A 14,435-nucleotide genomic window follows, 5' to 3' on the forward strand; every position below is an offset into this window, starting at 1 on the left:
TGGGTCCCATAGAACTGAAGTTACAGCTGGTGTGAGCCACCATATGGGTGCTGGGAACGGTACCCAGGTTCTCTGTAAAAGGAGCAAGAGTTCTTAACTGCCAAACCACCTTTCTAGCTCCTTTTATAGAGTTTGGAGACAAGGTTTCATGTACCCAGTCTCAAATGTAGGCCTGGGTGACCCTGAAGTATTACTGATCCTCCTGCCTCCACCTCTCAAATGCTGGGATTATAGGTGTGTACCACTATGATTTCTTTCTCAGCAAAGTTATTATTAGTTCATAGAAAAGCTCCTAACTTTCAGAAGATTTTTTATGTGTATGCATGCCTTCATGAATTTATATTCATCATGTGTGTTCAAGGTGCCTACAGAGGCCGGAATGCGTCAGATCCCCTGGAACTGGAGTTACAGCCAGTGTGAGCTCCTGTGTGGTGCTGAGAACTGAACGGAGCTCTCCTCGCTTTCCGTGCTCTTGATGGCCGAGCCATTTCTCCAGTCCATAAAACAAGGCCCTGGCTTTCAGTGTTGATCTTGTGTCCCACTACTTTACTGAAAGTGTTTATTGGGTCTCATTTTTGTAGAACTTTTAGAGTCATTTAATAAAGAATTATACCATTTGCAAATTGGGGGAATTCAGTTTCTTCCTTTTCTATCCATACCCATTTTATTGATTTATCTTGCTTTATTTCAGTCTAAGAGTTCAAGCACTATATTAAACAAGAGTGAAGAGTCCAAATCCTTGTCTCATCTATAATTTTAGAGGAAATGCTCTCAGGTTTTCTCCATTTATATAACGTTGGCTATAAGTTTGTTAGCTAGAGCTTTTATTATGTTGAGGTACAGTCCTTCTGTTCCTAGTTTCTTTGGAGCTTTTATTATGAAGTGATGTTTAATTTGTCTACATCTTCAGAGATGTAATTTATTGGTTTGCATATGATGAACCACTCCTGCATCTTTAGCTTGAAACCTACTGGATGGTGATATACGATATATATATATATATATTCCCTCCACCCACCCCCGGAGCTGAGGACTAAACCCAGGGCCTTGCAAGCACTCTACCACTAAGCTAAATCCCCAACCCCTGATATACGATATTTTTATGTGTTGTTGAATTCACTTTGCAAATATTTTATCGAGAACTTTTACATCTGTGTTCATCAGGGAAGTTGGTGTGTAGTTTCTCTTTCTATGGCGTCCTTACCTGGTTTTGGTATGGTATACTGGCTAGCTCCGTGGCATGTATTTGGTAGTATTCTGGTCCTCTCTGTCTTGTGGACTGGTTTCAAGAACTTGCTGTATGTTCTTTTTTAAAGGTCTGTTAGAAAGGAAACCATCTGCCCTGGGCTTTTCTGTTTGGGGAGGTGACTGCGGCTTCTATCTCACTTCTTAGCCAGGCACTTGCTTTCTTTATCTTCTTGAATTAGTTTTGTAGGTTGTATATGTCTAAAAGTTCATCCACTTCCTGCAAAGTTTTAAGTTGTCTTTAAATGCAGATTTTTGGAAGTATCCCCTAATGAACCTCTAGATTTCATTGATATCTTTTGCAGTCTTCCCCCTTTTCACCTTTAATTTTATTAACTTACCTTCTCTGTCTTTCGTCTAGTTAGCTAAGTGTGTACGGATCATACATAGTTAACTTTTTTGCTGGGCGGTGGTGGCGCATGCCTTTAATCCCAGCACTCAGGAGGCAGAGCCAGGCAGATCTCTGTGAGTTCAAGGACAGTCTGGTGCCTGGTCTATAAAGCGAGTTCCAGGACAGCCAGGAGTGTTATACAGAGAAACCCAGTCTCAAAAAAAAAAAAAAAAAAAAAAAAAAAAAAAAAAAACAACACACATACATAGTTAACTTTTCAAAGAAATAACTCTTTGTTTCTTTGGGTTTTTAATTTTTATTATAGTGTGTGTGTGTGTGTGTGTGTGTGTGTGTATGTGTGTGTGTGTGTACAGTGTGTGTGCCTTGTGCACCAATACAGGAACTGGAAGACAGTAGATAGAGGGTCTCTCACTAGATCTGGAGCTCATCATTTTTTAGCTAGGCTGGCAACCAGCAAGCCTCAGCAATCCTCCTGTCTTTACCCCCTTAAGACTGTGGTGTAGGCATGCAAAGCCATGCTTCTTACATGGGTCCTGGGTTCCAAACTCAGGTCCTCATGCTTGCATAGAAGCATTCTTACCATACTGAGCCACCGCCCTACCCCCAAAGGATATTTTTTGAAGTATCTTCTCCCACATGGTCCCTGTATGGTTTAAATGTCCCTAGCTTGCCTGTTTGTGTGTGTTCTTACTCTTTAACAGTCTTTTCCTCCTTCCTGTAGGTAATGGTGCAGTGAAACCACCAAAACTCCATGGTTATAAAGAAAGGTTTACTGGGGACCAAACCTCCAAGATCTTGCAGGGGAGAGCAAGATGTCGGGAAAGCAGATTTTATATGATAGTCAGCAGAGTGGGTCTTTGTGCTAATGGAGGTTGTTCCAATTGACTAGATGCCCTTACCAAAGATAAATAAGTTTTTGGGCAGTTTAAGAAGGATCCCTCAGATTAGGGGAGATTCCTGATGATTTAAAGGAGGCTCCCTCCTAGTAAACAGAAACCCCTTAAGGTCTCCACTTATCCAGTAACAATCCTTCTGTTTAGGACAAAGCTCCACTGTGGGAGGAGGCCAGCTTTGGACCTAACACTTCCCTCCCTCCCTCCCTTCCTTCCTTTTGTTGTTTGCTCTTTGGTAGTGCTGAGGATTGATTTGAGAGTGCTCATATATGCTAGGCAAGTACTGTCCATTGAGCCATATCCCCAGGTCTCAGCTCATGGGTTTTTTGTTGTTGTTTTGGTTTGTTTGTTTGTTTGTTTTTTCAAGACAGGGTTTCTCTGTGTAGTTTTGATGCCTGTCCTAGATCTCACTCTGTAGACCAGGCTGGCCTCGAACTCACAGAGATCCGCCTGCCTCTGCCTCCCAAGTGCTGGGATTAAAGGCGTGCACCACCACCGCCTGGCTGTTATTGTTTTTCAAACAGGGTTTCTCTGTGTAGGCCTGATTGTCCTGGAACTCGCTTTGTAGACCAGTCTGGCCTTGAACTCAGAGACACCTGCCTCTGCTTCAGAGGATTAAAGGAGTGTGCCATCACTAATATCATGTTTTTGTTGATTGTTGGTTGTTTGTTTTGAGATAGGATCTTGCTAAGGGCTTAGTAACCCAGGTGACTTTGAACTTGTGACCTCTTGCCTCAACCTTCTAAGTTGCTGGCACTGCTGTCCTGTGCTGAGGGGCCTAGCTTTAGTGCTTTTTATAGCAGACACTTTCTTTTTTTTTATTTTATTATGTATACAGTGTTCTGCCTGCATGTATGCCTGCAGGCCAGAATAGGGCGCCAGATCCCATTACAGATGGTTGTGAGCTGGGAATTGAACTCAGGACCTCTGGAAGAGCAGCCAGTGTTCTTAACCACTGAGCCATCTCTCCAGCCCCAGGCACTTTCTTTAGATGTGACAGTTTCTTGATTTTAAGAATGAGGCAGGAAGGGGCTGATCAGAAGCCCTGAGAGGTTAGACTGAAGCTCGGTGTGTAGCTCTTGCCCGACATGCAGAGGCCGGGTTCTATCTGCTGTACAGCATCCATAGCAGGGCGGGCCAGGATGTGGATGGGTTAATAGAGTGCAGGCGTAGCACATGCAAGGGCCTGGGTTTGATCCCCAGGACCATATAAACCAGTGTCCACTGGCACACACCTATAACCCTAGCAAGGTAGAAGCAGGAGGATCAGGAATTCAAGGCCAGCCTGGGTTACGTCCTTTACTAAAAATATGTTTTAGCCAGGTGTGGCAGTAGACGACTTTAGTGCCAACAGTTGGTAGGCAGAGGCAGGCAAATCTCAGTTTGAGACCAGCCTGGTCTATAGAGCAGTTTCCAGGACAGCCAGAGCTAGGCTACATAGAGAGAACCTGTCCTTAAAAACCCGAATGAATGAATGAATGAATGAATGAATGAATGAATGAATGAATGAATGAATGAATGAATAGCGCTGTCATTTCCAGGGACCTCCCCTTCTGGGCTTTACTCACCTGGAAGGCTAGCCACAGGCAGTTGCTGTGAGGGCCGCTTGAGCAGCCCCGCAACAAGCTGTGAGGAACATGGGGCAGTGCCGCATGCCGACGTCTCAGCCAGTGGTGGGCAGATAGTGTCCAGTTGGTAGTTTTCCTGCCTGCTCAGAAAGAGGATGTCGGAGTTGCCCAGGAAACTTATTTTTGAGCATTTTTCTGCAGCACATCCCCTATGACTAGCAAATGCTGTTCTTTGCTGGGTTCTGAGACATGCTGTTCCGGATGGGAGGTCCACTGGCATTAGCATCTAGGGTTCAAGCTTTTCTGAAATAAGAGAAGAGACCAGCGGCAGAAGAGGGCTTGCTAGAGAAAACGAAGGAAAAGGAGCGAATAAATGAAGGTGCCACCACCATGGGGTCCATAAGATGAACCCATACCCCTCAGCATCCTACGGCTTAAACCTGCTGACATCACAGTACACAGCAGAGACCCTGAGGGCTCTGGAAATGGAAAGTTGAGGTTAAAAGAGAGAAAGCTGGAGAGGGAAGCCAAGGAAAAGAAAAGGCAGCCTTTAAGGTGCCACTGGCCTCAGACCGCTCTGCTTGGGCAGCAGCAGTTCCTCTACTGGAGAATTCCTGTGCTCTTTTATCCTGGGCTCAGGGACAAGTGAGGGTGTGCAGGGGCACACATGCCCCTTATGTTCCGGGTGCAGGAATGCGTATCAGAGACAAGGGCTCAGCGCGGCAGTGTAGAGGACTCTGGTCTAAACCCAGTCGCTCTAGCTCCAGACACAAGCTTTGTAGTATTTCTTACCCAGAATGTAAAGGAGTTGGGCTTGGCTGGCCTCCTGGGCCCCTTTGAACCTGAGATGGTGTCTTGAGTTCCGGAAGACAGAAGAGAGTCTGTTTGCTCTACAACTGGGGTTAATTGTACTGTCCACTGGTTATCGTTTGGGTTTCCCCAGGCTTCGCTCGCCTCTACTGTGCTCATTTTGTTAGCATTTCTCAAGCAGCAAAACCCCAGACACAGGAGCTATTTGAGGGGAAAACACAAAGCATGGCTTGCCTTCCACAGGAGCCTGCCCAGCCTAGGGGGAGCGGGTGGGTGGCACAGAGGAGGCTCAGGGGCGGGCACAAGGACTATCCTGACCTGTGGTGATTGTGGAGGCCCCGAAGCCTTCCTGATGGCTCACAGGAGAGTGGGCTCTGGCTCTTTGGTCTTAGTGTGCACCAGGGCCATGAAGCACTGGAACAAACAGCACAGCCTGTCCAGCAGGGCCTGTTGCCCCAGACAGCAATTAGAACTGGTCTCTAGTGTTAACTGTCAATGAGTGGGCTGGGAACACATACAGACTGTGCCGTTCCACTGACAGAGGTGTGGCTGTGCCTCCTGTGAGGAGGTGACAGCAGCCTCTTCTCTATGAGAGTAAGGAGAGTGTCGGGCAGTGGTGGCGCACGCCTTTAATCCCAGCACTCAGGAGGCAGAGCCAGGCGGATCTCTGTGAGTTCAAGGCCAGCCTGGTCTACAGAGCGAGATCCAGGACAGCCACTAAAACTACACAGAGAAACCCTGTCTCGAAAAAAAGCAAACCAAACCAAGAGTAAGGTCTTAGTGTTGTATGGTGGCTGATCAGGCAGAGCCCTTCTCAAGGGTGTGTGCCGAATGGGAAGCACCAAGTACAGTGTGCTAATTCACACATGCTGGGCATGGTGGTGGGCAAAGTGCTGCACCTTGAAATCCCAGCACTCAGGAGGCAGATTATGATTTAGAGGCCAGCCTGGCATGACCCCATTTCAAAGAGCCCAGGGCTGGGGATGTAGTTCAGTGGCATAGAGTTTGCTTGGTATATACAAACAAGGTCCTGGATTGTCCCTAGAAACCTCCCCCACTTGTAGCTGAAAGTTTTCCTGTGTCCACCTGCCCTGTGGTCAGGACTAATCTGTCTCACCCGCCAGTTCCACAGCCACTCAGACCCAAATAAACACACAGAGGCTTTTTTTTTTTTTTTTTTTTTTTCCGAGACAGGGTTTCTCTGTGTAGCTTTGTGCCTTTCCTGGATCTCACTCTGTAGACCAGGCTGGCCTCGAACTCACAGAGATCTGCCTGCCTCTGCCTCCCGAGTGCTGGGATTAAAAGGCATGCTCCACCACAGCCCGGTACACACAGAGGCTCGTATTAACTACAAAGTGTATAGCCTGCTGGCTCAGGCTTCTCACTAGCTAGATCTTACTTTTTTTTTTTTTTTTCGAGACAGGGTTTCTCTGTGTAGCTTTGCGCCTTTCCTGGAACTCGCTTTGGAGACCAGGCTGGCCTTGAACTCACAGAGATCCGCCTGCCTCTGCCTCCTGAGTGCTGGGATTAAAGGCGTGTGCCACCACCGCCCGGCTAGATCTTACATCTTAAATTAACTCATTTCTATAAATCTATTCTTTGCCATGTGCCTCGTGGCTGACCCGTATCTCTACATCTTGCTTCTTGTGGCAGTGGCTGGCAGCGGCTTCCCTGCTGTCCTCTTCCTTCCTCTCTTTAGAACGTCCTGCCTAACCATATTCTGCCTTACCATTGGCCAAACAGCCTTATTTATCAACCAGTCAGAGCAACACATTTTCACAGCGAACAACGTGACATCACCCATCTCTCTCTCTCTCTCTCTCTCTCTCTCTCTCTCTCTCTCTCTCTCACACACACACACACACACACACACACACACACACACACACACACACACACAGAAACCAGGCCTTGTCTGTGGTAGCTAACCCAGTATAAATGGAGCAGAACTTGACTGTACCTGATGCTTAGGGGACTCCTTTTTTTGTTTGTTTGTTTTTATTTTTGTTTGTTTTGAAACAAGGTTTCTCTGTACAACCCTGGGTATCCTAGAACTCACTATGTAGCCGAGGCTGGCCTTGAACCCAGAGATCTTCCTGCCTCTTCCTCCCAAGTGCTAGGATTAAAGGCATGCTCCACCATGCCTGACTCAGGTGACCCTCTTACATCAGGACCTGAGAACCCTCACTGTGGCCCCAGACAGCTTCCTCAGCCCACATTGGGACTTTTCTCGACTTAGGAAGGTGTCCACAGAACTACTGTGTCAAGATCACAGTAACATCATCTGTATCTCCTGATGAAGGAGAGAGGAATGCCTGCTCCTACAAGTGGCTGCTTGGGAGGAAGGAAATGGGCCTTGGTCATTTCTAGTGATGAGGGATGATTCTGGGGCTTTATCATTTGGGAGCATGGGACAGCATCCCCTACCCTACTATATTTAAAAGAGACTCTAGCCACCAGCAGTCCCTTTGATCTGTAAACATTTCAGCATATTGATGGCTATAATTAAACTACTCCAGAAAGCAACTTGGTTCCTCCCACCTCTATCCTATAATTTTTTTTTTTGGACACAGAGTTTCTCTGTGTAATTTTAGTACCTGTCCTAGAACTTGCTCTGTAGACCAGGCTGGCCTCGAACTCACAGAGATCCACCTGGCTCTGCCTCCTGAGTGCTGGGATTAAAGGTGTGAGCCTGGCTCCTATAGTCTTTTTAAATGACAGTTAACAAGGGTGTGCATGTGCACACACAGGTACATCTACTTTTTCTGTCCGCTTACCGAGATTCTATGTAAGTTCTTAATGTGTCCATAGTATTCTTGAATCTGTAAAAGTTTGGATCACGTTTAGCTGTCTTGTAGGAGGGGGTCTTACTGCACCACACATGTGATCAGGAGATACGCTACAGGAGTTAGTTCTCGCCCTCTGCCATGGGGGTCCTGGGAATTGGCACGGTGACAAGTGCCTTTACCAATGAGCTACCTCGCTGGTCCTTATTCTTAAACTATTTACTCTGTTGCATAAGTTATACTCTTCATTCCAATTTTTTAAACTCATATGAAGTTTTAAAATTAAATAAACCAAAATTTTAGCTTTTTACTTTTTTTTAATTATTTTTATTTTCTGTGCATTGGTGTTTTGCCAGATGTATGTCTGTGTGAGGGTGTCAGATCCCCTGGAACAAGAGTTACAGACAGTTGTGAACTACCATGTGGGTGCTGGGAACTGAACAGTGCTCTTAGCCCCTGAGCCATCTCTCCAGCCCCTGCTTTTTACTTGTGTATTCATTTAAAATGTCTGTAATCGTGGACTCCTCGCACATGCTTGTGGTTAGCGTGGTAGCTAATGGGCAGCCCTGAAGTGTGGGGCAGGCTGGACCAGGCCCTCTTCTGTGTCAGTGCTGTGGGGGCCAGCAGCCCGCCGTCCTCACGTGCCCAACTGCAGAGCGGGACAGCCGCTTCTCTCCCTGCCCTTGTGCCTGTCACTCTCAAGAAAACAGCCCTCCTCAAAACCTGTACCTCCTCATGTCTATCCTGGGGTAGACACAGGCATCGTGCGGGCAAACGGCAGAGCAGACATTTTGCTCAGAGGAGACACTCTAAGGCGTGTTGTGTGGGGACAGCCAGCACTGCACAGCTGAGCGTGAGCAGCAGGCCCAGGCACTGAGCGCCTGTGGTGAGCCGCGGGCATCCAGCTGCAGCGCTGGAAGAGGCAGCCCCTCTGCCGTGTGTACCTTTTGACTCTGCTGGCCCAGAAACTAAGTCAGTACTCCTAACCTCTGAGCCACCCTCCGGCCCGCAACCCTGGTTTCTTATGCTGCTGTCTTATATTCCCTATGACTCTGTAGGTCATGCAGAGCCCTGTGGCGTCCTGCTACAGCCCTATACTCTCCAGCCTTGACGCCCACTCTTCTCTACCTCCCATCCATGTAACACAGATGCCCACATCTGTCTTCCCTCTCTGCCCCCTCCACGCTCCCATAAACATGCCTTCTGCACTCGGTGCTCCGCCCCTTCCATGATGGGTAGAAAGCCACCACCAGCAGTGGCCAGTGGGTGAGAAGCAGGCAGGTTGTGAGTGCTTCAGCAGATGTTCAGGGATGGTGGCTCTCCATAAAGGGTACCCTGAAGTCTGGCAGCTCAAGCCAGCAGGGGTGCGCTGTCACCACGACAGGAGCCAAGTGGAGTGTGGTTTGAAGCATGCACCATAACCACATTCTTGACATCCTGGACAGCACGATGCAGAGCAGGGACCACATGTCGGTAAGTAACTGGCCAGAACCCAGGAAACTGGAGCCCTGAGAGGGCATGCAGCAGGCATAACTGAGTCCCTGAGTCCAAGAAGGGAAGCATCAGCACAAGGGACAGCCAGACCTTCAAGGCTTTGGTTACTCACCTGAACTCCAGGTCACTCTGCCCTCCACAACATGGGGCTTTGTTATCTGCAGAGTGGCCCACCCTGGCACAGCAAACAACACTGGAGGGATTGGCTCTTGCCTATAGAAAGTGGACAGCACACCATGGCATGTTGACCTACACAAAGGAGCAGTACAGCCAGCCTGGTGCCCACCCAAGAGCCAGCTCCTGCTGCCTTTCTGTACCTCCATGTCCACACTGCATAGTCCACACTGCAGGAGATGTCACCAGAAGCAAAGGCACAGACAGGGTAACAGAGCTAAGGGAAGCCTCCAGGCAGATGTCAGGGCCCAGGTGAGCCTGGCCCGGCAGGTGGTCTGCAAGCAGGCTGCAGAGCCTTCTCTCGAGGTGCAGCGCCCAGCTCCTGCATCAGCTGGGCTCAGCCAGCAGTGCGGCTCTTGTGTCCTGTGTGCCGGGCTCCACCTGCCACTTCTTCTCATTGGTCCACTCCCTCTCCAAACCACTTCGGCCTGTCTGTGTCACCAGCTGAAGTGTCTCCTTGTCTGGTGGGGTATCTCCTTGTTTGTGTGGCATTATGAAGATAGCCTGGTAAATGTCTACCTTTCCTGGGAGACTGCATGCCAGATGCAGAACACCAAGGAGCCCACACCAGCCTTGCCCCTCTGCCGAGACTGCTGCTCCACCAGCCTCGTGTTGAGCTGGCCTGCTGCAGTCTCTGGTGTGCCTCTCGCTCCCTAACCCTCGTGTCCTTCTCTGAGGACTGCCCCTTCCTGTTTCCAGCCTGCCGGGGTCACCTTGGTCAGCGTCTATTCTAGCCCCAATGACCAGATGCTGTGGGCCCTGGACAGCAGATGGAATGTGCACGTGCGGACTGGGATCACTGAGGAGATGCCTGTGGGGACAGACTGGGAGCATGTGCCAGGTAGGGACAATCCAACAGACATCCCACTGTCCCCCCACGCAGCTACAGTTGTATTTATCACCACAGCCCATGGTGCCAGGCAAGACAGGAACTGAAATTCATGTGGGGCTGTTTAACTTGAGGCCTTGAGCCCCATTTTCTGTAAAAACAAGCTGTCACCAGGGGCCACATGGAAGTCCTAGGTATCCTGTTGGGTCTGAGATGTTCTGAAGTAGGAACCAGGTAAAGATCGGAAGGGCATGTATTGCTGGGAGAACCCAGGCCAGATCTGTGGAGTTTATGGAAATACAGCTTCCTCAGTGCCCAGACCCATCTGTGACTAGGCTAGCCTGCTTGGGCACCCTCTCCCTTGGTGCCCAGAACCAGACAGTGTCACCGTGCGGAAGTCCTGGTGGCCAGTGCAGTGTCTGAAGAGAGCAGTACTAGGAAGAACGGTGCTCTGTCCTGTGTGTTCCAGAGATCAGCTGATACCCAGTTTGCCCACAGGGTTACAGGCCTGCCAGTTGGCATTGAGCACCAGGACTGTGTGGGCCCGCTGTCCAAATGGTGACCTTGCCCGCCGCTATGGCATCACAGACAAGAATGCTGCTGGGGACTACTGGAAGAAAATTCCCGGAAGTGTGTCATGTCTCACAGGCAGGTGCTGGGGCCTGGTGGACTTGGTGTATCCTAGGGGAGGAGGGGCATGTGTGAAGAATCTGCCAGAGCCAAGGTCAAGGCCTACCTGTGGGAGGGCTAGACACAGGTCCTGGGAGTCACCTGACAGGAACAGGATGTCGCACTGCTTGGAAGAAACTGCTGGTGCAGGTACTTACACTTGTGATCCCAGCACTTGAAAGGCTAAGGGGGTAGATTGTCGTGAGTTCCAGGCCAATCTGGACTACAATGTGAGTCTCAAAAAAACCTGAAAAATTAAATTGAGAGAACAGAGTAGAAGTTGGGGGAATGAGTGGCTCTTCCTTCTCCCCGAGCCAGAATGTCACAAGTCCAGACTGGACCCAGGGCCCTACCCACCACCTATGGCTGACAAGACTGTGACTGGCTGTTATCTTTGCAGTGACCTCATCAGACGAGCTGTGGGCAGTGGGCTCCCCTGGCTATCTCCTCCAGCGACTGACAAAGACGTTCAGCCATTCACACAATACCCCAAAGAACAGCCAGGCAGCAGCCACCTTCCACCCCGAGGACCTGGAGGATGAGTGGGAGGTCATCTGAAGGAGCCCCAGGCAGCCAGTCAGGGAGGAAACTGAGGCTCTGTGATGGATGCTGATGTTTCCTAGTGGCTCACTTACGGACATGCCTCATCCACCAGGCTGGATACCCCGCACTTGCTTTCCTCTGTATTTGTTTCCGTCTCATTCCAGAACTCACAGCCTCAGCCGTGTGCCCGGCCGGAGCAGTCACTGTAGCAGCAGCACCTTTGACGTCCTGCCAAGGTCACCTCCAAGGGGGGGCAGTGGCTGCTGCTGCTCAGCTGCATGCACTTGTTACCTGTGCACCACAGTAAATTCTCTTCAGCAAAACAGATCCTGGTGTGGGGGCCAACAGGGACACCGCCACAGGCAGATGAGTCAAAGCCGGGAAGAGTCAGGCACGTGTCCATACCAGCACCCCAGGCCAAACAGGCCTGCCGGTCATTGCTCGCAGCCATTGGATGTGTTGGGTGACGGCGTTGACTTCATCATAGAGTCCCTCACATCTCTCTGAGAGGTACAGGCCACAGTGGACGTCCCACACTAGACACTCCAGGTGGGAAAGTGCCATCCAGGAGGGAGGCTGGACTGCGCAGGGAACACACGCACACATCCTTGCCTCCTCATGTTGCCCACACTCAGGGTAGCTGCCCATGTCAGCCAACACAACAGGCAGTTGGTCAGACAGAGCACAGAGGTGCCCACGTGGTCCATTTCGTCCAGCACAGGGTGCTGGTCAGATACAGTGCGGGAGAGGCGGAACCAGTCCAGAGACATCTTTGGAAAGACATTTGACTAGTGTGCTGCTGGGCACCCTGAAGCCAGGCACTTCCTCAGATGATGATCTAGTAAATGGCCTTTTCATTTGCTGTGTTACAAGCCTGAATAAGATACCTCATTTTAGATGAAATCTCCCAATTCAGAAGATAAATGTATCTTCTGAAAACAGTGAAGGTCTTTTGTTCCTTCAGGAGGTTTATCCTAAGCCCACCTTATCTTAGTTAGAGTTTGCAGGGGTGGCATCCGATCATGTCCTCAACCCAAGAGCAGCCAGTGTCCTCAGGGGACACAGCATTGACTCCCCAGCAGCTGGGAGGAAAGAGTGCCTCCTGCTCACAGTTGCCATGCTCATCACCATGCCTGTCACCATGCCGGGACAGCGGCACTCTCTCCTCGGGCCCAGGGCAGGCTGCCCCACTTAGGAGGTCCCTGTCACTGCTCCACACTGGCTGCTCTTTTTAATTCCCCTGGTCCAGGCGCTCACTTGACGTCTGTTTTCTACTGTGCATGTGTCGGGACCCTCAGTCCCCGGTGAAAGGCCCCAGCAGTCACGAAGCAGAGGCCCCAGGTCTCAGCAATGGTGAGCTGCTGAGACCTGACTGCACTTCTTTTTGTTTGTTTGTTTGTTTTTCGAGACAGGGTTTCTCTGTGTAGCCTTGTGTCTATCCTGGATCTCACTCTGTAGCCCAGGCTGGCCTCGAACTCACAGAGATCCACCTGGCTCTCCCTCCCGAGTGCTGGGATTAAAGGCATGAGCCACCAACGCCCGGCGACTGCACTTCATTTTATACACTCCTTTTTGTAAAAGTTCAGTGGCAGCCCCAGCTTGGCTGCACCCCTTCTGTGAATGGTGTGCCTTGCCCGGCTCCCCACAATGGCAGCGTTCCCCAAGCCCACGGGGACGATACTACAGTTAAACCCAAGTTAAGCAGACACCTCAAAACTACTTTGAGCTTCAGTGCTTTTTATGATTTTCTTTTGGTTTTATATTTTAGTTGTACTTTGAGATCATGCAAAATGTTAGACTTTTTCCGAACGTTGACTCTGATGACTGAGCTGAGAGGCCTGCAGCGGACGTCTCCTGCTGGCCTGCAGCAAGCCCACCAGCCCAGCCACACTAAAGCAGAGAGAACACCATTGCCTGGTCTGGGACCTGGATGGTGTTGAGCCAGCTTCCCAGAGTGGGATAGTGGACAGTAGCTACTCCACAGATGTACACACCCTCTGGCAGCCCTGGAGAGAATGCCCCAAAGAAGGCAGAATGAAGGGCTGTCCCAAGACATTCATTAGTCTTTCGTTGTTTTGAGACAGTCTTATGTAGCCCAGGCTAGCCTCTAATTCACCATGTAAGCTAGCCAAGGATGGCTTCTTCTGATCCTCCTTTTAAGTTCTAGGATCACAGGTGTGCACCATGTCCTGCTAAAATGTCTATGAGTATAGCTCACTTTCAGAATCCCCACTGGGAGGTTTCTCTTAGACAGAGGAACTCTTAAAATCATGACAGTACCCACATACACCCCCAGATTACTGCTCAGGTCTCCTGGCTTCATGTGCCCTCTCTAGAGCCCAGGAAGGAGAAGATGGCTAGTCAATGAGCCTAGCCTGGCGAATCTGCTGACCTGTGCTGATGCCACAGACTCCTGGAGTCAGCCCCAGCAAGGGCCAGCGTGCCACGTACAATCCAGACCATGGCTGGGCCCTCCCTAGGCAGCCAGGCAGCACCCTAGGGTATCACACACAGCATTCCATAGGCATTGCCGTGGGAGGAAACAACTGTACAGCTGCTGTGCCTGTTTCCAGTTAGCACAGAAAACCTGCCTTTGCCCTCTGGGGGGCAAGTGCTTTGTACACCCACATGATGGGACAGCCACAGAAAACCAGGTGGAGGTTTTTACTATTCAAAACGTTGAGCCTGTGAGTCAGAAATCCATGTGGGGCTGGAGATGTGGCTTAGTGGTGACGGACCTAGCATGCACACCGCACCACAGGCCAAAAACCCTACCTGGGCCCAATCACAGGATTGCCACAAGTTCCAGACCAGCCTGGACCACATAGTTAAGAGCCTGTCTCAAAAACACTAAATTCACAAGTAAACAAACTGAGAAGGAGACATGACCGCACAAGTGTGGCGCCCGTGTTGAACGTTCACTGTAGGAACTTGTCCAGATGAGCAGGAGCAAACAGGACAGAGATGGCAGAGGAGGTGAAGAGCTCTTCAGTGAAGGAGACCCCAAAGACAGCCTCTGGGAGAACCTCCGATGGGGCTTGGGTCCAAACGTCTCACACTTCTGCCACCTCT

General features: G+C 50.1%; 1 protein-coding gene across 4 annotated transcripts in view; it reads left to right on the forward strand.

Annotated features, from left to right (window-relative positions):
- Window positions 1–11,688, forward strand: part of Tecpr2 (tectonin beta-propeller repeat containing 2) — a 99,319-nt gene extending 87,631 nt beyond the window's left edge. For 2 of the 4 annotated variants that reach the window (XM_028883782.2, XM_028883781.2), the window contains 3 exons: window positions 10,022–10,163; window positions 10,650–10,799; window positions 11,221–11,378. In XM_028883782.2, coding sequence (XP_028739615.1) covers window positions 10,022–10,163; window positions 10,650–10,799; window positions 11,221–11,378 — 450 coding nt within the window. Of the gene's footprint in view, window positions 1–361; window positions 624–10,021; window positions 10,164–10,649; window positions 10,800–11,220 lie in introns of those variants that run through there. The other 2 variants (XM_028883780.2, XM_037210856.1) reach the window with 2 other exon arrangements.
- Window positions 11,689–14,435: the final 2,747 nt, after the last annotated feature.

The sequence above is a fragment of the Peromyscus leucopus genome, chromosome 14 (assembly GCF_004664715.2).
Source record: "Peromyscus leucopus breed LL Stock chromosome 14, UCI_PerLeu_2.1, whole genome shotgun sequence".
NCBI lineage: Eukaryota > Metazoa > Chordata > Mammalia > Rodentia > Cricetidae > Peromyscus > Peromyscus leucopus.